The sequence below is a fragment of the Chiloscyllium punctatum genome, chromosome 17, assembly GCF_047496795.1.
Source record: "Chiloscyllium punctatum isolate Juve2018m chromosome 17, sChiPun1.3, whole genome shotgun sequence".
Lineage (NCBI taxonomy): Eukaryota > Metazoa > Chordata > Chondrichthyes > Orectolobiformes > Hemiscylliidae > Chiloscyllium > Chiloscyllium punctatum.
In genome coordinates, this window is record NC_092755.1 from 45,900,034 (window position 1) to 45,926,788 (window position 26,755).

At 43.7% G+C, this 26,755-nt stretch overlaps 1 protein-coding gene across 2 annotated transcripts in view; it reads right to left on the reverse strand.

Annotated features, from left to right (window-relative positions):
* Nucleotides 1–25,490, reverse strand: part of klhl22 (kelch-like family member 22) — a 61,961-nt gene extending 36,471 nt beyond the window's left edge. Inside the window, exons 1-3 of one of the 2 annotated variants that reach the window (XM_072587045.1) lie at nt 25,374–25,490; nt 21,538–22,008; nt 3,066–3,344 (exon numbers count right to left, since the gene is read on the reverse strand). In XM_072587045.1, the coding sequence (XP_072443146.1) occupies nt 3,066–3,274 (209 nt within the window). In that variant the 5' untranslated portion in view covers nt 3,275–3,344; nt 21,538–22,008; nt 25,374–25,490. Of the gene's footprint in view, nt 1–3,065; nt 3,348–21,537; nt 22,009–25,373 lie in introns of both variants that reach the window. The other variant, XM_072587044.1, reaches the window with a different exon arrangement.
* Nucleotides 25,491–26,755: the final 1,265 nt, after the last annotated feature.

Consider the following 26,755-nt stretch of genomic DNA (forward strand, 5'->3'; position numbering starts at 1 on the left):
CATTCTTACTCACGCATTTATTGGATTGTCACAGAGTACAATACCTTCTGTAATCATGCTGATGTTTTGGGTAATTGGACTCAGAAGGAGAATTAGAAGAATTTATCAATATCTCCAATAATTACTAAACATAAGGCTGCAACACACAAGGAAAGCATTAATTTATATTGGCACAGGACAACATGCACAAGTTAGCAACAGTTTTTGTTTCAACTAACTGTCACACATTTCTACATATAAAAAGCCAACACACTAAGCACACTTTTCACAGACAGGTGAAATCATAGCCAATTTGTTTCCAACACATATGCACAAAGCCTGAAAATTTTAACCACCACATTTCCCTGTATGGCAGCTCCTGAAAATATGTAGCCTTAAATGAGAGATTCAACAATGCTTTGCATGGAATTAACTACCTCACTGCTTTCAGGTTTTCCTGACCCCTAATTAACTGAGCATTCCTTTGTTGACAGGCTTAAAACTGTTCACCCCTTTTGTAACCCCCAACTCCTCCCATTGCAACTTCCCTCTCCTCACCCATCTTGGAGCCTCCCCATCTCCCCACATCATTCCTCAGCCTATCCTTTGCCCCACCCTCTTGCAACTACTTTCCTCAACCATCTTGCAACTTCTCTCATTCCACAGCTTATAGCCTCACCTTCTCCCTCATCCCCCTTTCAACCTTTTTCCCTTCACCATGCCTTGCAGTCTCTTTGCTTATCCCTACTACCCCAAGCATCCTCTTTCTTTGCCTGACCCCCATGCAGACTCGTTGTTCCATCCACCCCTTTGCAGCCTCTATCTTCCGCCCAAACCGCTTACAGCCTTTTTCTCCTCCACAGCCATTATCCTAGTGCCATATCGACCGAACTCCAGATACATGCACCTGCCTTCCTTCACCTTCCAGCTTTTGCATTCTTGGTGAAAGAGCTTCCTGTCCTCAAACACCCCCAGCATCAGATCACCCAGGCTCTGGGCACCGCTGTCATCAGCATGGACTGCATGATGGTGGTGGCTCAGTGGTTAGCACTGCTGCCTCACAGCGCCAGGGACCCGGGTTCGATTCCAGCCTTGGGCGATTATCTGTGTGGAGTTTGCACATTCTCCCCGTGTCTGTGTGGGTTTCTTCTGGGTGTTCTGGTTTCCTCCCACAGTCCAAAGATGTGCAGCTTAGGTAAATTGCCCGTAGTGTCCAGGGATGTGTAGGTTAGGTGTAGTAGTCAGGGGTAAATGTAGAGTAAAAGGGTATGGGAATGGATCTGGCTAGGTTACTCTTCAGAGGGTTGGTGTGGAGTAGTTGTGTCTAATGATTCTGTAGGGATTCTATGATTCTGTGATAACCCACTGCTCAATCTCAGATGTCCTGGTCTCCGCATATCCTGGCAAAATTATTTTGCAGTGGTTCACTCGCTCAATCTCCTTCCTTTCTTTTTTTGCTTGCTGCTCCTCCAAAACAGGTTGTTCCCCTCCCACACTTATTACTCATTGTCTTATAGCTAACCTGGCAGCTCCTCAGAGATTCTGGCCATTCTACTTAGGGGAATCACCTTCCTCTGACTGGTCATCCAGTAATGTTGGGGATCTTGTGGGGTGAGTTTGTCTGTCACCCATGTATTTTGAGCCCTTGCGTCTACCCGATAGGGCAGAAGGTGCCTTGGTTTAATGTCCCATCCCAAAAGAATGGCCATTTCCAACAGCACAGCACCTCCTCAGTACTGTCCTGGGTTATGTGATCTTGTAAATGAGGTTCGGACATCAACCCAAAACTCAGGGGATGTAAGTATAGGGCCAACCATCCTATCTTCAGAGGCATGATGTTACGCCATACAGAAATACAGAAGATGCTTGTTTATAAGATAAAATATTTGGGACATCTGTCAGAACAAAATAACAATGCATATCATTAAAATAGCATTGCAAGTTGATGAGAGATGGTATCCTGCACATACAAGATGAAACTGATTAAAAGTTTTATGATCTGGCAAAACTTCCATTATAGGAGTCAAACTGAAGGTGGCAAGAGCATCACAAATCACACAGCTTGTGGCAGAACAAGCAGCAGCACAGACGACAGTGTAGATAAAAGTTTACAGTCAAACTATGGCTGAGGTGTAGTCAGGATGACATTCAGTTGATGTTCACATGATTTTAGACAAAGACTTTAAATCAAGTATCACCAGTCAAGACACACAGAGAATAAATGAATGGGAAACAATGTTTTTTCTTACCACACTATGATTTGACAGAACAATAAGTATAAAATTGCACAACCACAAATACAATTCTAAACATATACACATATTTTGTGCCTGAAATATACAGAGACACACTCAAGTACATGCATATATAAATCGCAAAATACATTCACTCACCCCAATACATGCATAAACATAAACATGCACAAGCCCTTAAAACTGTGTGTAAACTTATCCAAAGGCATATATATACAGCAGCTATCAGACACCAGCCACCGCCAAATACATACTCCCAAAATTAGACAAATACACCATCAAACCATAAGATATAGGAACAGAATTCAGCCATTCGGCCCATTGAGTCTGCTCCACCATGCAATCATGGCTGTTATGTTTCTCAACCTCATTCTCTTGCCTTCTCTCAAAAGTATTAGACTTGGCTTCTGTTGTTATGAACCCAAGGACATTGCCACTTCCCCACCCAGACACAACACACAAACACACACATACACATATGTGCATGACCTCCAGGCGACAAACAAAGTACATATTCAGCTGAACAAGCACACAGTCCCAAACATATACAAATACCCCTCACACTCACATGCTTTCACACAACACCCCAAAACACATCCAACAAACATATACAATCCCAAACATACAATCGCAATCTCAAAAGTACACGTACTCCCTAAAATACATGATACTCCCAAGCATCGAAGCACACAACCTCAAAACGCACACAAACCCAAAATGCACACATGCACTCCCAAATACATCGAAATATTCCCACATAACCCTCACGACAAAGCATTCCCCTTACAACACACATCAACATATCTCTGCCAACACACGAGATAAGTACAATACCTAAAATAGTCACATGATGCTGCCAGGAGTATGCGGTGAGCCTCAATGGACTTCCCCTCTACAATTAGGGTGACATCAAATAAACTTGCACTGTTCCGAAGTGCAACTAGTCCATCCAGCAGAGACTGGGAATGCGCTGAGCTGTGATAAGTCTGGCTGACTTTTTTCTGACTTTGCTGTTTGTCCTTGTGCTCTTCTGCCATGGTCATGCGAATGCTGCCAATGTTGCCCAGATTTCAGCAAAGTGTTTTGCCAATAGGCAGTTTTCCCACAAGGACTCTTCTGAAAAATATTGAAAATTTTCCAAAGTTATTCAGCAAGCAAGAGACTAGGTTTGTTTTGTTGGAATGTCACAAATAAAATTCTGCATGAATTAGTTGATCATAGCTAGGAAGATTGGTTAGCCTTGGGATAGCAAGGATGGAGAATAAGCACTAAGCAGAGTTCCCACAGCTAGCCTTTATTGTTTGACCCTGCTGGAAAAGAGCACTTGTAGCCATTCATTAAAGACTTTATTAAATATGCTCTAAAATTTATTTCTGTGATCAGATACAATCGGCTCACACATGTCGTATAACTGCATGAGTGAGCTTTTGCGAAACATTACCACAAGAGAAGAAGGGAGAAATTCAGGGCACAAAGGAAAGAAAAAGGGTATAATGATGAGATCAGTGAAAGTTAGGGAGTAATTCCATTCCCTTGTCAATGATTCGATTTCCCTCTCGCTATCTTCATGGGCTAACCCAGGCATTTTGAAACTTAGACTTGAGTATAGAGGCACAATTTCAAAATCTGTCTATTGCACAAAACTTGGAAACACTGTGGGGAAAACTCATGTAGAACTTCAAAAGAAGGTAGATATGCTGATGGGTTGGGTGGGCAAGTAACGGATGAAATTTCATGCGGAGAAGTTATCTTATTTTGACAGGCAAAATGGAGAAGACACATCTTAAAAAAAATCAAGGGTACAATTCAAAACTGGTACAGGAGCAGAGAGACCGGAGGATGTTAGTAGTGGTGTACTGCAAGGATCTGTTTTGGAGCCACTGCTGTTTGTCATTTTAAAACTGACCTGGATGAGGGCGTAGAAGGATGGGTTAATAACTTTGCAGATGACACTAAAGTCAGTGGAGTTGTGGATAGTATGGAAGGATGTTGCATTCTACAGAGGGACACAGATAAGCTGCAGAGCTGGGCTGAGAAGTGGCAAATGGAGTTTAATGCAGAAAAGTGAGAGGTGATTCACTTTGGAAGGAGTAACAGGAATACAGAGTATTAGGCTAATAGTAAGATTCTTGGTAATGTGGATGAGCAGAGAGATCTCTGTGTCCACGTGCATAGATCCCCAAAGGGTGCCACCCAAGTTGATAGAGGAGATTTACCAGGATGTTGCCTGGTATGGAGAGAAGATCAAAGGAGAAAAGACTGAGGAACTTGAGGCTGTTTTCGTTAGAAAGAAAGTTAAGAGGTGGTTTAATACAGACATACAAGATGATCAGAGGATTAGACAGGGTGGACATTGAGACCCTTTTTCCTCAGATGGTGATGGCTAGCACGAGGGGACATAGCTTTTAATTGAGGGGTGATAGATATAGGACAGACGTCAGAGGTAGTTTCTTTACTCAGAGAGTAGTAAGCGCATGGAAAGCCCTGCTTGCACCAGGAGTAGACTTAAGGCCATTTAAATAGTCATTGGATAAATATATGGCTGATAATGGAATTGTGTACGTTAGTGGGCTTCAGATTGGTTTCACAGGTCAGTGCAACATCGAAGGCTGAAAGGCGTGTACTGCGCTGTCATGTTCTATGTATCCCCCCTCTAAGGACCCCTTCTCCCGCCTCCAACCTGCCTCTTACACTTGGTCACTACCCGCCAGCCTTGTACCCACCACAGACCCCTTCAGTGCTGACTGCCAACGTGACATCAGCTGCCTCAATTTTCCACCTGCCTCTCCAACTCCAACCTCACCCGCCCCAAATGTGCAGCACTCCACTCACTCCGCAACACCATCAAACCCAAAGGCAGGAGAATGGACCTCGATGTTGCAAAGACCAAATGCCAACTCTCTGACACCATGTCCTACCTCCCTCTTGCCTGCGACCCCACCACGACCCATCAGGCCAAAATCGAACTCACTGTCTGTGCCCTCACTACTTCTGGTGATCTCCCCTCCACTACCTCCAAACTCATAGTCCCCCAGCCTAGATTCTGCCTGGTTCTACCTGGTCTCCAAGATCCCCAACTACCCTGGCCAATCTATTGTCTTGGCATGCTCCTGTCCCACTGAACTCATTTCATCCTACCTCGACTCTATCCTCTTCCCCCTTGGTTCAGGCACTTCCCACCAACACATGCGATACCAACCATTTCCTCAATCTTTTCAGGAACTTCCAGTATGAAGATAGACCCCAGTACTTTATCTTCACAGTGGACGTGCAGTCCTTATACACGTCAATACCCAACAAGGATGGCCTCCAGCCCCTCCGCTTCTTCCTCTCCAATAGCCCCCTCCAGTCCCCCTCCACCAATACCCTGCTCTGCCTTGTCGATCTGGTCATCACCCTCAATAGTCTTTCTTTTAACTTCGCCCATTTCCTCCAAATCAAGGGAGTGGCCATGGGCACCCGGGTGGGCCCCAGATATGCCTACCTCTTTATTAGCTACATCGAACAGTCCCTCTTCAGTACCTACACAGGCACTGTACCCCAAATCTTCTGCCGTTACATCGATAATTGCATCGGTGCAGCGTCCTGCATCCAGGCTGAACTGGAAGCATTCATCGACTTCACCCATAACTTCTACCCACCCTCAAATTCACTTGGTCCATCTCAGACACCTCCCTCCCCTTTCTTGACCTCTCCATTTCCATCTGTGGTGACAGTCTCCAGATGGACATTTACTACAAACCTACAGACCGCCATAACTACCTGGACTACACCTTCTCCCACTCTGTATCCTGCAAGAACTCAATCCTGTTCTCCCAACTGCTCCATCTCGGCTGCATCTGCTCAATCAGGGAAACATTCCACTCCCAAGCATTCTAGAAGTCCACCTATTTCAAACAACATGCTTTTCCCCCCTCTGCCATCCTGACAGCCCTCAGCGCACCACCTCCATTCCCCGTTCCACTGCTCTAAATCAGCACCATTCCAAACACAATAACGACAGAGTCTCCCTTGTCCTTAGCTACCACCCCACCATCTCCACATCCAATGGATCATCCTTAAACACTTCCGCCAACTCCAACTAGAGCCCACCACTAAGAACATCTTCCCCTCCCCACCCTCTGTGCCTTCCACAAGAACCATTCCTTTCAACAGTCCTTGGTTTGCTCCACTCTCCCCACCGATCCCTCCGAACCCCCAGGTCCCTTCCCTTGCAACCGGAAAAGATGCAAAACCTGCCGAGTACACCATCCACCTCACCTCCATCCAGGGCCCCACACTGTCCTTCCAGGTGAGGCAGAGGTTCACCTGCTTTTCTTCCAACTGAGTTTACTGCATCAGGTGCACCCAATGTGGTCTTCTCTACATCGGGAGACTGAACACAAACTTAGAGAACGGCTCACCGAGCATCTCAGCCGGGCCCGCAGGGGCCGACCAGACTCCCAGTCACCGCCCATTTCAATTCCCTTTCCGACATGACCATCCTTGGCCACCTCCATTGCCACAACGAACCAAACCACAAATTAGAGGAACAATATCTCATCTTCCGCCTGGGCAGCCTACAGCCTGGAGGACCCAACACTCAGATCTCCAATTTCAAATAACCTCCTTCCCCATCCCCCTGACTCCCTTCCCAGCTCCCCCCTCTCCCCTCCACCAACTGGATTCATTCCTCCCACTGACCAACCAAGTGGCACCCTTTACCTGTCTTCACCTATCCCCACCTCACCACCCTGCCCCCACCAGCCCCTTTATCTGCAGCTCCCCCCATACTCACCCCCAGTCCTGAAGAAGGGTTGCACCCAAAACATTGACTTCTCCACCTCCTGATGCTGCCTGGCTTGCTGTGTTCTTCCAACCTCCTGCTTGTCTATCACATGTACAATAAGCTGAATTCTGATTTTGATTCTTATAATTACAAAGAACCCTGGTTGATGTTAAATTTGCCCAACCTTACTAATACTCCCAAATTACTTTGATTACAAGAAAAGAGAGGAGGCATATGACAGATATAAATATCTGGGTTTGAGTGAATCCTTTGAGGAGTCATAGGGCAATAGGGGTATACTCAAGAGGGAAACAGGAGGACAAAAAGGGACATGGGATATCTTTGGCAAATAGGGTTAGGAAGAATCCAAAGAGATTCTACAAATACATTAAGGGCAAAAAATAACTAGGGTGAGAGTCGGGCCCCTTAAAAATCAACAAGGTCATTTGTGTGTGGAACAGCATGGGCAAAATACTAAACGAGTATTTCACGTCACTATTTACTGTGGAGAAGAATATGGAGGTGAGAGAACTTGGAGAAATAAATAATGATATCTTGAAAAAGTGGTGCTGGGCGTCTTAAAATGCATAAAGGCAGATAAATCCCCAGGATCTGATCAAGTATATCCCAGAATTTGGAGGGAAGGTAGGGAAGTGATTGCTCTTTGCTGAGATATTTACATCATCAATAGCCACAAGTGAGGTCCCAGAAGACTGGGAGGGTGGCTAATGTAGTGTCATTATTTAAGAAGGTAGAAAGTAAAAGCAGGGAACTATAGACCGGTGAGTGTGACGTCAGTGGTGGGTAAGTTGTTGGAGGGAATTCTGAGGACAGGATGTACATGTATTTGGAAAGGCAAGGACTGATTAGGGACATTCAACATTGTTTTGTGTGTTGGAAGTCATGTCTCACTAATCTAATTTAGTATTTTTGAAGAAGTGACAAAGAAGAAAAGATTCACAAGGATGTCGCCAGGATTGAGCTATAAGAAGAGGTTGAATAGGCTGGGGCTATTTTCCCTGGAGCGTCAGAGACCGAGGGGTGACCTTATAGAAGTTTATAAAACCATGAGGGGCCTAGATAGGATAAATAGACAAAGTCTTTCCTCTGGGGTGGGGGAGTCCAGAAATAGAGGGCATGAGTTTAGGGTGAGAGGGGAAAGATATGAAAGAGACTGAAGAGGCAAATTTTTCATTCAGAAGGTGGTACGTATATGGAATGAGCTGCCAGAGGAAGTGGTGGAGGCCAGTACAATTGCAACATTTAAGAGTCATCTGGATGGCTATATAAATAGGAAGGGTTTCGAGGGATATGAGCCAGGTGCTGACAGGTGGGACTTGGGTTGGGATACCTGGTCAGCATGGACAAGTTGGACCAAAGGGTCTGTTTCTGTGCTGTACATCTCTATTACTCTATGACGCTATAAGACTGATGAAGGCAGAGAGGTGGACATTGTCTATGTAGACTTCAGTAAGGGATTTGACAAGATTCCGCATGATGGACTGGTTAGCAAGGTTAGATCACATGGGATACAGGGAGAGCTAGCCACCTGGATACAGAACTGGCTCGCGGGTAGAAGACAGAGGGTGGTGGGGGGGTTATTTTTCAGAATGGAGGCCTGTGACCAGTGGAGTGCCATAAGGATCAGTGCTGGGTCCACTATTTTTCATTAGTTATATAAATGATTTGGGTGTGAATATAGGGGGAATGGTTAGTAAGTTTGCAGATGACACAAAAATTGGACAGTGAAGAAGGTTAGCTCAAAGTACAGCAGGACCTATCAGATGGGCGAATGAGTCAAGGAGTGGCAATTGGATTTTTGTTTCGATAAACGTGAGGTGTTGCATTTTGGTAGGGCAAATCATACACTTAGTGGTCAGGTCTGGGGAGTTGCCAAATGAGATCTTGGAATGCAGGTTCATAGTTCCTTGAAAGTGGAGTGACAGGTAGTCAGGATAGTGAAGAAGGCATGTGGTATGCTTGCCTTTATTGGTCAGTATCGAGGAGGAAGTGAGGACTGCAGATGCTGGAGATCAGAGCTGAAAATGTGTTGCTGGAAAAGCGCAGCAGGTCAGGCAGCATCCAAGGAGCAGGAGAATCGACGTTTCGGGCATGAGCCCTTCTTCAGGAATTCCTGAAGAAGGGCTCATGCCCGAAACGTCGATTCTCCTGATCTTTGGATGCTGCCTGACCTGCTGCGCTTTTCCAGCAACACATTTTCAGCTCTTCATTGGTCAGTGCATTGAGTGAAGTTGGGCTATCATGCTGTGACTGTACAGGACATTGGCTAGGCCACATTTGGAATACTGCACTCTATTCTGGTTGCCTTGCAAAAGGAAAAATGTTGTTCAACTTGAAAGGGTGCCCAAAAGATTTACAATGATGTTGCCAGGGTTGGAGGGTTTGAGCTCTTGGGAGAGACTGAATATGCTAGGGCTATATTCCCTGAAACGTCAGAGGCTGAAGGGTGACCTCACAGAAATTTATAAAATCATGAGGGGCATGGAGAAGGGAGAATAGCCAAGGTCTTTTCCCCAGGATAGGGAAGTCCAAAACTGGAGGGCTTGGGTTTAAGGTGAGAGGGGAAAGATATAAAAGAGACCCGGGGGCAACGTTTTCACGCAGAGGATGGTGCATGTATGGACTGAACTGCCAGAAATGGTAGAGGCTGGTACAGTTACAACATTTAAAAGGCATCTGGATGGGTACATGAATAGGAAGGGTTTAGAGGGATATGGGCCAAATGCTGGCAGGTGGGACTAGATTAATTTAGGATATCTGGTCAGCATGGACCAGGGGACTGGATAAGCATTTGAAGGGGAAAAGCATGGGGATAAAGCAGTGTTTGGGACTAATTAACTCTCTCAAAGATCTAGGACAAAAACACAACGGATCAATTGGTCTCCCTGTGCTATCTCATACAAAATTAACATTCAAAAACTATAAACTGCAAAAAGGTGCTGAGATATGCAGACTGAAGATAGAAGGACAAGCACTTACTTCTATCCAGTGGGTACAATGATTCTGGAAATGCACTATTGTTGTGAATTTCACTTTACAATACAGTGCAACACAACCGTCACCCTCAGAGTACAGGAAGAACCATGCAGAAACAAATTTATCTGTAGAAAAGTTCCGAACAGTCCGAATGACAGTTTCACTTTCACTCTCCTTTCATACGTATTAAACAAAATAATGCCATTGGATTGATAATAGTTTTAAATTGGACCGAAGAGTCTGTTTCTGTGCTGCACAACTCGACACTTTACTGCACCATGTGATTCAGCACAACACCTTGGAATACACTGAGTCGTCACCATCGGTCAGCTGTAACTTTGGATCGTACTTAACCATACCCTGGATGTTAAAGATACTTCCTTTAAAATGTAATATCTACTACAGTTTTCGTATGAGGTTTCACTTCATCATGAGGTCTAACTATACTAGTGAAAAATCCATTGACACAGGAAACTACACTCCAGCAAACAATTTTTAAATCACTATCCTGTCTTTTCTTCAGACTATTAACTCCTCATGAATTTTATGGCCCCAGTCACCTGCTGCCTTTCCTCCCCTACCTTACCAAACCTGTATGAGCCCGCTCGACCATGAGGGGACACCATAGAAAGTACAGGAACACATGATCATAAGATCAGTCAAAGCCCAAGATTCACAAGGTTGCTTCTGAAACTGAGACTTCACAAGTTACTAAGTGAAACTGGAGTTCTGAGGAAGGGTCACCCAACCCATAACGTTAAATCTGATTTCTTTCCACAGATGCTGCCAGGTCTGCTGAGCTTTTCCAGCAATTTCTACTTTTGTTTCTGATTTACAGCTTCTGCGATTCTTTTGGTTCTTATTTAATAAGTTACTAAGCGAGTTGTTATGATCTGGAATTTAATGCCTAAAGGGATAGTGAAAGCAGGTTCAATAGTAACTTTCAAAAAAGGACTGGATAAGCACTTGAAGGGGAAAAGCATGGGGATAAAGCAGTGTTTGGGACTCTCACAAAGTTCTGGAGCGAAAACACAATGGATCAGTTGGTCTCCCTGTGATATTTCATTCAAAATTAACATTCAAAAACTATAAACTGCAAAAAAGGTGCTGAGATATGCAGACTGAAGATAGAAGGACAAGTACTTACTTCTATCCAGTGGGTACAATGATTCTGGAAATGCACTATTGTTGTGAATTTCACTTTACAATACAGTGCAACACAACCGTCACCCTCAGAGTACAGGAAGAACCATGCAGAAACAAATTTATCTGTAGAAAAGTTCCGAACAGTCCGAATTGTAATGAGCTCCAAATCACAGTTTCACTTTCACTCTCCTTTCATACGTATTAAACAAAATAATGCCATTGGATTGATAATGGTTTTAGATTTCAAGAGTCAGTGGCCAATCTTTGCAAATCACACTTAAAAGGGGAGGTTGCCTAACTTCAACAAAATAATTTTAAACTGAAATATGTATATAAACTCTCTTCACAGGTTATTGCAAAGTTGTTGTGGTTCTGTTCGCCGAGCTGGGAATTTGTCTTGCAAACGTTTCGTCCCCTGTCTAGGTGACATCCTCGGTGCTTGGGAGCCTCCTGTGAAGCGCTTCTGTGCTGTTTCCTCCGGCATTTATAGTGGCCTGTCTCTGCCGCTTCCGGTTGTCAGTTCCAGCTGTCCACTGTAGTGGCCGGTATATTGGGTCCAGGTCGATGTGTTTGTTGATAGAGTCTGTGGATGAGTGCCATGCCTCTAGGAATTCCCTGGCTGTTCTCTGTTTGGCTTGCCCTATAATGGCAGTGTTGTCCCAGTCGAATTCATGTTGCTTGTCGTCTGTGTGTGTGGCTACTAAGGATAGCTGGTCGTGTCGTTTCGTGGCTAGTTGGTGTTCGTGTATACGGATCGTTAACTGTCTTCCTGTTTGTCCGATGTAGTGTTTTGTGCAGTCCTTGCATGGGATTTTGTATACTACATTAGTTTTGCTCATGTTGGGTATCGGGTCCTTCGTTCTGGTGAGTTGTTGTCTGAGCGTGGCTGTTGGTTTGTGTGCTGTTATGAGACCTAGTGGTCACAGTAGTCTGGCTGTCAGTTCAGAAATGCTCCTGATGTATGGTAGTGTGGCTAGTCCTTTGGGTTGCGGCATGTCCTCATTCCGTTGTCTCTCCCTTAGGCATCTGTTGATGAAATTGCGAGGGTATCCGTTTTTGGCGAATACTTTGTATAGGTGTCCCTCTTCCTCTTTTTGTAGTTCTGGTGTGCTGCAGTGTGTTGTGGCCCTTTTGAATAGTGTCCTGATGCAACTTCGTTTGTGTGTGTTGGGGTGGTTGCTTTCATAGTTTAGGACTTGGTCTGTGTGTGTGGCTTTCATGTAAACCTTTGTGGTAAATTCTCCGTTCGGTGTTCTCTGTACCATCACGTCTAGGAATGGGAGTTGGTTGTCCTTTTCTTCCTCTCTAGTGAATCGGATTCCTGTGAGTGTGACGTTGATGATCTGGTGTGTGTTCTGACAACCGGAAGCGGCAGAGACAGGCCACTATAAATGCCGGAGGAAACAGCACAGAAGCGCTTCACAGGAGGCTCCCAAGCACTGAGGATGTCACCTAGACAGGGGACGAAACGTTTGCAAGACAAATTCCCAGCTCGGCGAACAGAACCACAACAACGAGCACCCGAGCTACAAATCTTCTACCAAACTTTGTTATTGGAAAGTATTAAGTCTAAATGAAATTTTTCAATCTATTACTGCCTAATGTTGGATTAGCTTAACTCAACAACTATTACAGTAGAAACAAAACATAGCCTTAGTGGAGTGTTAGATATTTGCCTCAAAGTTAGAGGCAAAGTTGCATAAATTCAACCCCAGAGAGTTGAGTACATAGATAGTACTGTATACTGCTAGAGGTTTGAGTTGTCAGATTAAAATTTGAACCAAGGTCCCATCAACCTTCTTAGCTATAGGTAAAAGATCCTACAGCCCAATGTGTAGAAGATCTGGCAGTCCTCCCTGGTATCCTGCTCAATATCTATCTGTTTTCCAACATCACCCAAACAGATCATCCAGGTATGCAAACAGCTGCTGCATTCTGACAGAATAACAATTACTAGACTTTAAAAGTATTTTACTAGCTGGGATGTGTTGTGGGATATCTTGCATTTATGAAACTTCCCTTATTAATGTAGATTTTTCCTTCAGCCAGGCTGTCTGAGAGCAATTGGAAAATCAGTTAAAGTGAAACAAATAAAATAGGTGCATTCAGTATTACTATAACTCTAACCCTCTTAGCAAACCTTCTTGGTGCCTCCATTTGAAGAGGGGATTATGTTGGAAATAACATACCAATAGATGTCAGCTGGCTCTGTACTCAAACGTTCCTCTAATACTAGATGCAAATTCAGGACAGAATACCCAATAAACCGTAGCACTCCTGCTTCTACAGTTTTCATTTATCAGCTTGGGTTGAAGAACAAAGAGAGGACACGAGCAGCCTTTAGCAAATAGAATAAAGGAGAACCCTAAAGCTTTCTATAGGTATGTGAGGAATAAAAGGATGGTCAGGGTAGCAATAGGGCCAATCAAAGACAGAAGTGGGAAGTTGAGTGTGGACCCTGTGGAAATCGGAGATATGCTAAACAAACATCTCTCATCGGTTTTCACTCATGAGAATATTGTAGAGGAGAAGAATGAGGTAAAAGATATTAGACTAGGAAGGATCGAGGTTAGTTACAAATGGGTGTTATCAATTCTAGAAGGTGTGAAAGTAGACAAGTCCCCTGGGCCGGATGGGATTTATCCAAGAATTCCCTGGGAAGGTAGGGAAGAGATAGCAGAGCCTTTGGCTTTGATATTTGAGTCGTCATTGTCTACAGGTTTGGTACCAGAGGACTAGAGGATTGCAAATGTTGTGCCCTTGTTCAAAAAGGGCAGTAGAGATGACCCAGGTAATTATAGACCAGTCAGCCTTACTTCTGTTGTAGGAAAGGTTTTGGAAAGGATTATAAGAGATAAGATTTATAATCATCTAGCAAGCAACAATTTGATTTCAGATAGTCAACATGGTTTTGTCAAGGGCAGGTCGTGTCTCACAAACTTGAGTTTTTTGAGAAGATGACCAAGCATGTAGATGAGGGTAGGGCAGTTGATGTGATATACATGGACTTCAGTAAAACCTTTGATAAGGTTCCACATGATAGGCTGTTGGAGAAAATACAGAGGCATGGAATTGAGGGTGATTTAGCAGTTTGGATTAGAAACTGGCTTTCTGAAAGAAGGCAGCGAGTGTTGGTTGATGGAAAATATTCAACCTGGAGTCCGGTAACTAGTGGTGTGCCACAAGGATCTGTTTTGGGTCCACTGCTGTTTGTCATTTTTATAAATGACTTAGAGGCAGGCATAGGTGGATGGATTAGTAAATTTACAGATGACACTAAAGTCGGTGGAGTAGTGGACAGCATGGAAGAATGTCACAGGTTGCAGGGGGACTTGGATAAACTGCAGAATTGGGCTGAGAAGTGGCAAATGGAGTTCAAAGCAGCTAAATGTGAGGTGATGCACTTTGGCAAGAATAATAGGAAGGCAGAGTACTGGGTCAATGGAAAGATTCTTGGTAGTGTCGATGTGCAGAGGGATCTTGGAGTCCATGTACATAGATCCCTGAAAGTTGCCATCCAGGTGGATAGTGCTGTTAAGAAGGCATACGGTGTGTTAGGTTTCATTTGTAGAGGGATTGAGTTCCATAACCGCAATATCATGCTGCAACTATACAAAACACTGGTGCGGCCACACTTGGAATATTGTGTACAGTTCTGGTCGCCATATTTCGGGAAGGATGTGGAAGCATTGGAAAAGGTGCAGAGGAGATTTACCAGGATGTTGCTGGTCTGGAGGGAAGGTCTTATGAGGAAAGGCTGAGAGACTTGGGTCTGTTCTCATTGGAAAGAAGAAGGCTAAGACGGGATTTGATAGAGACATACAAGATGATCAGAGGATTAGATAGGGTAGACAGTGAAAGTCTTTTTCCTAGGATGTTGACGTCAGCTTGTACGAGGGGGCATAACTCCAAATTGAGGGGTGATAGATTTAAGACAGATGTCAGAGGCAGGTTCTTTACACAGAGAGTGGTAAGGGCGTGGAATGCACTACCTGCTAATGTAGTCAACTCAGCCACATTAGGGAGATTTAAACAATCCTTAGATAAGCACATGGATGATTTTGGGATAGTGTAGGGGGACGAGCTGAGAATAGTTCACAGGTCGGCGCAACATCGAGGGCCGAAGGGCATGTTCTGTGCTGTATTGTTCTATGTTCTATGTTACTTCAGCACTTGAACAGGACAAAAGGATATGCCAGCCTTTTGCATTTGGGGTGATGTTATTTGATGAAAGTGAAAGCACAGTGGTATTTTGAACAAAGACTCTTAGTTTTAAAAAACCTATCACCTTTGCCAAATTAGAAGACGATGACAATAGCCCAGTTGAAAATGTAGGTGTTGAAAAATTGAGCAGTATAGTGGTTAACAAAGAAGAGGTGCGAAAAAGGCTGGCAGCATTCCAGGTGGAGAAGGGGCCAGGGCTGAATGGGGTGCATCCTATATTGCTGAGAGGTAGAGAAGCAATTGTGAAGCTTTGACATAAACTTTCGGGGCCTCTCTGAACACATGTCTACCCTATCTAATCCTCTGATCATCTTGTATGTCTCTATCAAATCCCGTCTTAGCCTTCTTCTTTCCAATGAGAACAGACCCAAATCTCTCAGCCTTTCCTCATAAGACCTTCCCTCCAGACCAGCAACATCCTGGTAAATCTCCTCTGCACCTTTTCCAATGCTTCCACATCCTTCCCGAAATATGGCGACCAGAACTGTACACAATATTCCAAGGAACTGGAGAATTGCAACGTGACACTATTGAAGAAAGGGGTAAAGGTTAACCCAGGAAACTACAGTCCTGTCAGCTTGACATCAATAATAGGAAAACTGATGGAAGCCATAATATAGAATAAGGTAACTATACCCTTAGAGAAAATAAGTTAATACTAGACAGTTCACATGGCTTTGTCAAGGGCAGGTCAGGTCTGGTCTGACAAATTTAATTGAGTTACTTGATGAGGTAAGGAGTACAAAGTTAAAAATCACACAACAGCAGACTAGAGTCAACAGGTTTATTTGGAAGCACTAGCTTTCAGAGCGCTGCTCCTTCATCAGGTGGTTGTGGTGAGGGAACACAGGCAATGGATGAGGGTATTGATATAGGTGCTGTATATTTGGAATCTCAGAAAACAATTTATACAGTACCAAATGGCAGGTTGGTTTGCAAATTAGAAATGTTTGAGATTGATTGGTCCTTGGCAGTATGGATTAGAAGTTGGCTAAGATAGGAAACAGCGGGTAAGTATAGATTGGCATTTCTCAGACTGGAGATGAGTTGAAAGTAATATTCCCCAGAGATCAGTGTCAGGACCTTTGCCTTTTCTTATAAACAATTTGGAGATGTGCATTGAGGGCAAAATCTCTAAATTTGCAGATGTCATTCAGTTAGGGAAAATAGGGAATTATGAGAATAACACTGAGCAATTTTAGAGAGACACTGACATATTGGTCAAATGGGCAGATGAAATTTAATGTAGAGAAATGGGAGGTAATGCATTTTAACTGAATAAACACAGATGACAATACAGGCTCAATGGTACAACTTATGGAAGAGTACAGGAGCAGAGGAATCTCAGAGTAAATCTACACGATTCTCTGAACGTAGACAGGCAAGTTGAAACAACCATTAAAGCTTATAGGATCCTTGGGTTTATATATAGAAACATAGATTATAAAAGCGAGGAAGTGATGCTACACCTGTACAAATCATTAGTCAGACGACATTTGAGTAAGGTGTTCTATTCTGGACACTTTATTTAAAGGAAGCCTTGGATAAAGGATATTTGCTAGATCAATACCAGTAATGAGAGATTTTAGATACTAAGAAAGATTAGAGAAATTGAGCGAATTCTTCTTGGAGCAGAGATTAAGAGGTGACCTCATTGAGGTGTTCAAAATTATGAACAATTTTGACAGGATAAAGAAGGACATTCTGTTTCTAATAGTTGGTGTGTCAGTAACTAGAGGTCACAATTTCAAGACTGTCAGCAAGAGAGATCAGATTGAGATGAGAATTTTCAGTTGTTTGGTTTTTGGAATGTGCTGCGTGGGAGACTGGTGGGAGGTGGATCCCATGGGTTTGAAAAGTGAGCTGGATGTATATTTGAAAGTGATGAATTAAGAGGGCTATGGAGATGGGAATGGAAAATGGAACTAGCTGAGTAGCTCTTTCCGAAGCTTGTAAGACACGATGGGTCAAATGGCCTCCTTCTGTACTGAAATTCTACAGTTCTATGAACAAAATTTCACCAGAAATATACATTACTTGTAACTGACCTCTCAAACTTTAAACTGATTATCCATGTGATTTTAAGATTAGGATAAATAGTGCTGAGGCTCCTTGCCTACCCCCAGGTCTCCAAAGCACCAAAACTCCCTTTCTACCACAGCGCTAAACCCAATTGTACACTGGCGTCATTTTAATTGAGAAGAAATTTGGCTTTGGGAGTCTTCGATCTGACAAAGCTCACTTCTGCCACATTATCTAAATGACCACTACTGGAGAACTGGAGTCAACCCCTGCTTTATTTTAACAAGTTAGCCCGATGCTATGTCATTGTGAGCAGATACAGATGAGGATGTTTGAGAATCTTCTGCCCTGAGAGGCTGTGGATAGATACTGGGATAATGGAAGCTTTAGTGACAGCAATGGATAGACTCCTTTAAGAAAGAATATAAAGAAATGTTGAATGAAGGTGAATATATGGAGCTCAGGTGCAGATCGGCCATGATTGAACTAAGTGGAATAGCAGCTCTGAAGGGTTCGCCTGTTCCTAATCTTTTGAGGATATGAATTACACTGTCTGAAAGTGGAGTGGGCAGCATATTCAGCTAGATATATGTTTGGACTAGATATATGTTTGGAAGAAACAGGATTGGAATACATGGAATAAGCTTTTCAAAACACCTGCAAGAGCATGAAAGGTATATGCCCCATCTACCCACTGTACTGTATAATCGAGGGAAACAAATTTGTTGAAAACTTAAGTCCCCCTTATTTGACCATGAAATAATGAGAATGGAAGATCCAACACCAAAGAGTAGCCATCACTCCCTATGTATAGGACTCCTGTTACACGTTTTTAACACCAAAATAATCTTCAAGGTGCAGCCCTCAGATATTAGGCTGAGCATAGGAAAATATCTCTTTCAGACTAACTTTAGAAATGTTGTTGGTGGAAGTCTTTCAAAACCATTATCTCTACAAAAAGAATCATTGCATCTTAAAAAGCATCTCAACATTGTGAGCAGAGCACCTTTGTTGAATTATAGCAGGAGAGTTCAGGTGGAGGTTAAATGAAAATTGGCTCCCCAGGAGAAGTAAACTAGATTTTAAGTCTGAACTATGTTGAGGCATGTTGAGACTGTAAGAGATTGCCACAGGGAAGAAAAGTCTAATACACGTGGGGAAGAGACGTCTACAGCTATCAATACAATAACAAAGTATGCACTAAGTTGGACAAAGAAAGACTGGTACTAAAAATTTACAGTAATTTCCAAAATTTAGTATTCAACTATGATTGTTTCTCTTTGCAATTTTGGAGAAACATCACTACATTCACTAGAGTCATTGAGTCATAGAGATGTACAGTACAGAAACAGACCCTTCGGCCCAACCTGTCCATGCCAACCAGATATCCCAACCCAATCTAGTCCCATCTGCCAGCACGTGGCCCATATCCCTACAAACCCTTCCTATTCATTTACCCATCCAAATGTCTCTTAAATGTTGTAATTGTACCAGCCTCCACCACATCCTCTGGCAGCTTATTCCATACACGTACCACCCTCTGCGTGAAAAAGTTGCCCCTTAGGTCCCTTTTATATCTTTCCCCTCTCACCCTAAACCTATGCCCTCTAGTTCTGGACTCCCCGACCCCAGAGAAAAGACTTTGTCTATTTATCATTTCCATGCTCCTCATAATTTTATAAACCTCTATAAGGTCACCCCTCAGCCTCGGACACTCCAGGGAAAACAGCCCCAGCTTGCTCAGCCTCTCCCTGTAGCTCAGATCCTCCAACCCTGGAAACATCCTTGTAAATCTTTTCTGAACCCTTTTAAGTTTCACAACATCTTTCTGATAGGAAGGAGAGCAGAATTGCACGCAATATTCCAACAGTGGCTTAACCAATGTCCTGTAGAGCCGCAACATGACCTCCCAACTCCTGTATTCAATACTCTGACCAATAAAGGAAAGCATACCAAATGCCTTCTTCACTATCCTATCTACCTGCGACTCCTCTTTCAAGGAGCTATGAAACTGCACTCCAAGGTCTCTTTGTTCAACAACACTCCCTATGACCTTACCATTAAGTGTATAAGTCCTGCTAAGATTTGCTTTCCCAAAATGCAGCACCTCACATTTATCTAAATTAAACTCCATCTGCCACTTCTCAGCCCATTGGCCCATCTGGTCCAGATCCTGTTGTAATCTGAGGTAACCCTCTTCGCTGTCCACTCCACCTCCAATTTTGGTGTCATCTGCAAACTTACTAACTGTACCTCTTATGCTCGCACCAAATCATTTATGTAAATTACAAAAAGTAGAGGACCCACCACCGATCCTTGTGGTACTTCACTGGTCACAGGCCTCCAGTCTGAAAAACAACCCTCCACCACCATCCTCTGTCTTCTACCTTTCAGCCAGTTCTGTATCCAAATGGCTAGTTCTCCCTGTATTCTGTGAAGATCTAACCTTGCTAATCAGTCTCCCATGGGGAACACATCTACTGCTCTGCCCTCATCAATCCTCTTTGTTACTTCTTCAAAAAACTCAATCAAGTTTGTGAGACACAATTTCCCACGCACAAAGCCATGTTGACTATCCCTAATCAGTCCTTGCCTTTCCAAATACATGTACATCCCGTCCCTCAGGATTCCCTCCAACAACTTGCCCACCACCAACGTCAGGCTCACTGGTCTGTAGTTCTCTGGCTTGTCTTTACTGCCCTTCTTAAACAGTGGCACCACATTTGCCAACCTCCAGTCTTCCGGCACCTCACCTGTGACTATCGATGATACAAATATCTCAGCAAGAGGCCCAGCAATCACTTCTCTAGCTTCCCACAGAGTTCTCGGGTACATCTAATCAGGTCCTGGGGATTTATCCACTTTTAACCATTTCAAGACATCCAGCACTTCCTCCTCTGTAATCTGGACATTTTGCAAGATGTCACCATCTATTTCCCTACAGTCCATATCTTCCATATCCTTTTCAACAGTAAATACTGATGCAAAATATTCATTTAGTACCTTCCCCATTTTCTGTGGCTCCACACAAAGGCTGCCTTGCTGATCTTTGAGGGGCCCTATTCTCTCCCTAGTTACCCTTTTGTCCTTAATATATTTGTAAAAACCCTTTGGATTCTCCTTAATTCTATTTGCCAAAGCTATCTCATGTCCCCGTTTTGCCCTCCTGATTTCCCTCTTAAGTATACTCCTACTTTCTTTATACTCTTCTAAGGATTCACTCGATCTATCCTGTCTATACCCGACATATGCTTCCTTCTTTTTCTTAACCCAAACCCTTACTTTCTTTACTCATCCAGCATTCCCTATACCTACCAGCCTTCCCTTTCACCCTGACAGGAATATACTTTCTCTGGATTCTTGTTATCTCATTTCTGAAGGCTTCCCATTTTCCAGCTGTCCCTTTACCTGCGAACATCTGCCTCTAATCAGCTTTCAAAAGCTCTTGCCTAATACTACACAGAGAAATTCTTCCACTATTTCACCCAAACCAAGCACCAGCCAAAACAGTCAACATGCACCAAGCATTAACTTTCCAGTAGCAATTTTCAAGCTTATATATGTGATAATGAAAATGTGCATCTTATAATTTTGAGTTCCAGGTGTCAAGAGTGTGACTGCATTGAGTCAGTCAATGTGCACTCTTCTGCTCAAAGATCTTGTAATAGCAACATCCTGCATTTATGTAGCCCCTTTAAAATAGAAATATATCCAAAGCACTTTGCAGAGACATAATCAAAGGAAAAAAGCCAAAAGCTACTAAGTGGGGTGACTAATAGGCTGGCTAAGAAGTGGATTTTAAGCAGAAGGAAGGAGTTGAGAGCCAGAAGTTTTTATGGAGGAAACTCTGGAGCGTGAGTTCAGGTATTTCAGGGCACAAGCTTCAACAATACGTTAATAAAACAGGTTCCTCATTATATTTGTATTTAATGAAATAATTTGCATTAATTGAGCACCTTTCTCAATAACTGTACTGTGTTGGTTTACATACTCATACAATGCCCTTGAAATGGTACTGAACTAACAACCTTTTGACTCAGAGACAAGTGTACTGCCACTGAGTCACACTTCTGAAATTTAGGATCAAAAGGCTTGAGAGTTCCTCAATGCCTTTCAGATTGACATTAAACAGATTGGAACTGGACCTACCCAACTACAACATCTGACAAAGCGTATCCACTCGAACCATGAATTCCCTTCTCTTTCTCAGATGCTGACAGATCTTCCAAGTACTCCCAGCACCTTGTATTTACTTTGACAGTCACTGTTCTCGTATCAAGTCTCTGCAAGCACAATTTTCAGTGGCACTCAATGAGAAAGAGACATTAAATATTTCAGCAAGTATAAATGCCCACTACGGTGTCCATCGAGTAGTAGTTTTAAATGTTTTGTCTTTGTTGAAAAATCATCAAGTTCAGAAGAACATCCTTGAGATAACGTATTCCAGAACTGGTCTTTTCTCACTTATACATGTTACTTAAGATACACAACCATGATTGATGCATGAGTATGGGTCAGAGAATCTCCCAAAGGCTGAAGCTTCTACCATCCAGGATCCATACACCTGGGTCTTTGATGGTGGAGAGTTGAGATACCATTGTTCACTAGTCACGATCAAAGCTACGGAAAAAAAAACACCAGCCATATAAGAAAATGCAGTTGGATATAGAGCACAATTCAGCCCACTTAATCTGTCTCAGTGTTTATACTGCACACCAACCCTGGTCTCCCAATTCCGGCTGCCTTTTCCCTCAATACCTTTGACTCATGCAAAATGCTGATCTTGCTTTCTGTGCATCTTCTTTGCAGCCATAAGTTTGTATTTCTTACTCTGTTCAATCACCCTATGAACCTTTGTATGTTATTATCCGCCTGTATTGCACACAAAACAAAACTCTTCACTGGACTGAGGTACACATGACAATAATAATTCAAATCTCCCCTTAAATGTATCAATGCTAATTGTTCCAAGTGCTTCAAGCAATCATGAGTCCATGTTTTCATCACTCTCTGTGTATAGAATTCTCTCTGATATAAGCACATTGACCTAAAATGTTGATTCAATTTCTCTCTTCACAGATACTGTCAGAATTAATGAGTAACCCAATTAAATTAGAACTGAGTCAATGATGATCTAACAATTTCAGGCCATTTTTAGCATAATGATCTAACAATAGACAAATGGGACTTGGGGCTGGAATTTCAAGGCCTTTAAAAATGATAGTGGAACCTGATTACTGGATTCCTGCTTCCAACCAATGCAGGATATGAGTACAGGTGGCACAGTGGCTTAGTGGTTTGCACTGCAGCCTCACAGCAGCAGGGATCCAGGTTTGATTCCAGCCTCGGGCGACTGTGTGGAGTTTGCACATTCTCCCCGTGTCTGCGTGGGTTTCCTCTGGTTTCCTCCCACAGTTCAAAGATGTGCAGCTTGGGTGAACTGGCCCTGCTAAATTGCCCATAGTGTTCAGGGAAGTGTAGGTTAGATGCATTAGTCAGGGGAAATGTAAAGTAATAGGATAGAGGAAGGTGTTCTTGGGGGGGGGGGGGGGGGGGAGGTGTTACTCTTCACAGGATCGGTGTGGATGTGTTGGGTCAAAAGGCTGCTTCCACACTGTCGAGGTTCTATGATTGAGGTAAACATCTTTCATATTGCACTCCCACCTCCCACCATCCATTGTAGTGATGGGCATTTCAAACACTGCACCAATCCTGTGCAGAAGACTTGGTTTATGGCACCACAGAAAAGTCTTGGATCATGGGAAAACCTTGGTTCCCCATTCATGCCCTCCAAAAACAATACAGCCATTCAACATTTCTTTTGAATCACAATGTCTCTCCTACTTAATTATTCATTGTATCAACGTCAAAATGCTACTGTCCACTTTTATTTTTGTGTCACCAAACGCATACTTATTCAAAAAGATCTTCAAAGAAAGATCAGGTTCTAAATAGATGATTTAAACAAACCCACTGCTCAACTCTATAGTTATGTAAACATTGCTGGTTGAACTAATTTGATGAGTCAATCTTGAATCTTAGTGAATCATTCAAAATGAGGACATCTGCAAAAACATTCTTTAGTAACTACTTCAGGGATATAGTTGCTAGATTGCTACATTATGAATGCTTGGCATGAATGACTGAGCCATTAAGCTCAACAGGCAATGTTTAGATAACTGCAGAGAACTGTAATAGCTTTGTCTAAGTGGATTAATTTACCTCGTAAAAAGTTATTATTTCTTGGTGTGCTTTATTCAATGCTTGTGTGTATTTGTGTTTACTGACACAATGAACAAGTGTGAAGTAGCTTGACACCACTGTTACTAATAATGTCTGTGATGGGACTGACTTTTTTATCGAAGTTATAAGGCTTTATTTCAGTAGTAGGTTTTCAAAGCTTAGAGTGATGGTTTCCTAGGCATTTTTTTTTAAATGTCAGACTTGCCAATGACTCATTGATTCATTACTTGTGGATACTGGAAGAGTGAGTATGCATAATACATGATGTGGGGCATGGAGTTATGTCAAATGAGCCTGGGAGGCTTGGGGACATGGAGTTAGCATCTGAGATATGAGGGCTGAATTGGGACTCCATCCTGCTCCAATTTCTCAAATCAACAGGATGGTCTTCCTCATTGGAGACACATTTGTGGAGTCAGGAACCTGCCTACCTTTCACTACCAATCTCCTTCACAAAAACTTGACCATGGGGAGCTGATCAATGCACAAGTTGGATGGTAGGGACAGATTAAGTGAGCAGATACCTGGATGGTAGGGACAGATTAAGTGAGCAGATACCTGGAACATCGAGGTGACACTGAAAATAGTTGAAAGATTGAGATGCTGACAGAATCACAGAGCTATGGAACAAATCACCTGACCATAGTTTATAGAAAGCTGATTCACTGTGTAACTTCAAAGTTGGAGAAACTGAATCAGTTCCTGTTTGTGGAGGGAATTACATCACAGAAGAGAGAGGGAGATACGAACAAATATAAGTCATAGTCAATGTGTTTCTTGGATTAGTTTCAATCACTAGATGAATACTGGAAAGAAATATATCACTTTTTTTAAACTAAGGCTTGCGTAATAGTTTTTCAGCTCTCCAACAACTCTTCCATGTCTTGACTAATGTATGACTGTATAATGTTGTGATACTATGATTATTGTACATGGTCCAGTTGTCATCCAGATGTTTTGTTTATGCATATTGATGAGTCTATCTGACAATTCAACAGATGGTGGAGGATTCCCATCGGCATACATATGGAAGTTGAATCTAGTGCCTGTTACAGGCAACATGGGAAGGGTTCAGAAAGATTATGCGAATAACAAGGCTACATCCTGATGAAGGGCTTTTGCCCGAAACGTCGATTTTCCTGCTCCTTGGATGCTGCCTGACCTGCTGTGCTTTTCCAGCACCACTCTAACCTAGGCTCTACATATGAATCAGAGCAAGCAATGAGAATTGCAAAACTTAAGGAACATGAGGAACAATGGGAATTGAAGGGATTTTGGAATGGGGGTGGTTGGGAATGAGAAGAGTAATTATAAGAGATGGATTGAAGGAACCAGGAAGGGGTAAATGAATTAGTGGAGATTAGGGAGGAGGAAGAGGGCGAGGTAAAATTTAAATATTTGAGTAGGTCTCAGGGAAGACAATGCAACATCTGAAATCAGTGACAAGGCCTCGTGTGGTAGTGTCCTTCCCTGTGGACCAGGAGGCCCGAGTTCAAGTCCCAACTGACCCCAGGGGGAGTGGGTGCCAGCATCCCTGAACAGATAGACTGGGAAAATAAGATAAAATTTGTGACATTTTTGTTCCCTGCGTGTGTCTACTGGAATAATAATAACTGCAGGAAGGGGGGGGGGGGTACACAAATAAACAACAAGAAGATATCGGGGCGGGGCGGGGAGGAGAGCCAGCTGGTAGGGAGAGGGGCTGGGAATCTGTTGGTGAGGAGTTAATGAGTAACGCCTACCTTGTTGAGGGAGGGTCGGTGCTGGCTGCGGTTGGATGTTCTCAGGTTGGCCCCGGGCCTCCCTGGCTCCCTCCAGGCCCGCCAGCCCGGCCGGCCGCCATTTTGTCTCTCTCCGTCCTCCCCCCCCCCCTCCCCCTCACCTCCACCCCCAGCTCGCTCACAAAATGGCGGCCGGCCGTGACGCAGGCGGTGGGCTGAGCGCGCCTGGAGATGTGTGTGTGTGTGGGGGAGGGAAAACAGTCAACATCAGTGAGGGACGGGCCGAATGGCCTGCTGTCAACATCTCTCTCTCTCTCTCTGACTCCTCCCGCCCCAGATATTTGATCCCGCGTTTCCAGTCGGAGGAGTTACCAAGGGGGTTGTCAGGCTCCTTGACCTTTTCTGTTCCAATGGTCTGCGGGGGGGGTGAATAAAACATGCGGGGGGCCTACTCGCCCACCCCTGCCTTGTGAGTCAGCCTGTGGGCTGCACAGGAAGGCTTGCATTTCCCTAGCGCCCGTCGCCTCTCTCTCTCTGCAGACGGCCATGTTGGAAGGACCAGGTAAAAACAATGACTGCAGATGCTGGAAACCAGATTCTGGATTAGTGGTGCTGGAAGAGCACAGCAGGTCAGGCAGCATCCGAGGAGCTTCGAAATCGACGTTTCGGGCAAAAGCCCTTCATCAGGAATTGCCCGCAGGCAGCAGCTCACCGTCGTGTTCTGTGTTGGAACGTAGTCGGACAGACCCGCAAGAGTGTTTAATGCCTCGTCCTCTTTCCCCCCCGCCCCCAGGCTGTGGAAGTTGAACCCAGAACGCTAACCAACAAGGGAAGGACAGATGAGTCCGTAGAGATGTACAGCAGGGAAACAGACCCTTCAGGCCCAACCCGTCCATGCTGACCCAGATATCCCCCAATCCAATCTAGACCCACCTGCCAGCACCCGGCCCATATCCCTCAAAACCCATCCTATTCATATACCCATCCAGATGCTGTAATTGTATCAGCCTCCGCCACATCCTCTGGCAGCACATTCCATACACGTACCACCCTCTGTGTGGAAAAAGTTGCCCCTTGGGTCCCTTTTATATCTTTCCCTTCTCACCCTAAACCTATGCCCTCGAGTTCTCAACACCCCCCCCCCCCCCCCCCCCGCCAATCCACGTAAAAAATCTTGTCTAATTTCCCTATGCACGGCCCACGGATTTTATAAACCTCCATAAGATCCATCCTTCAGCCTCCTACACTCCAGGGAAAACAGCCCCAGCCTATTATTCACTGAGACATGGTTAGCGTAAACTCAGCCCAGCCTCCCCGACAATATAACTATGCACCCAGATTTGCAATATATTGCATACCCTCCCAACTTAAAAATATTCTTTCAAGTTTTAAAGACTATACAT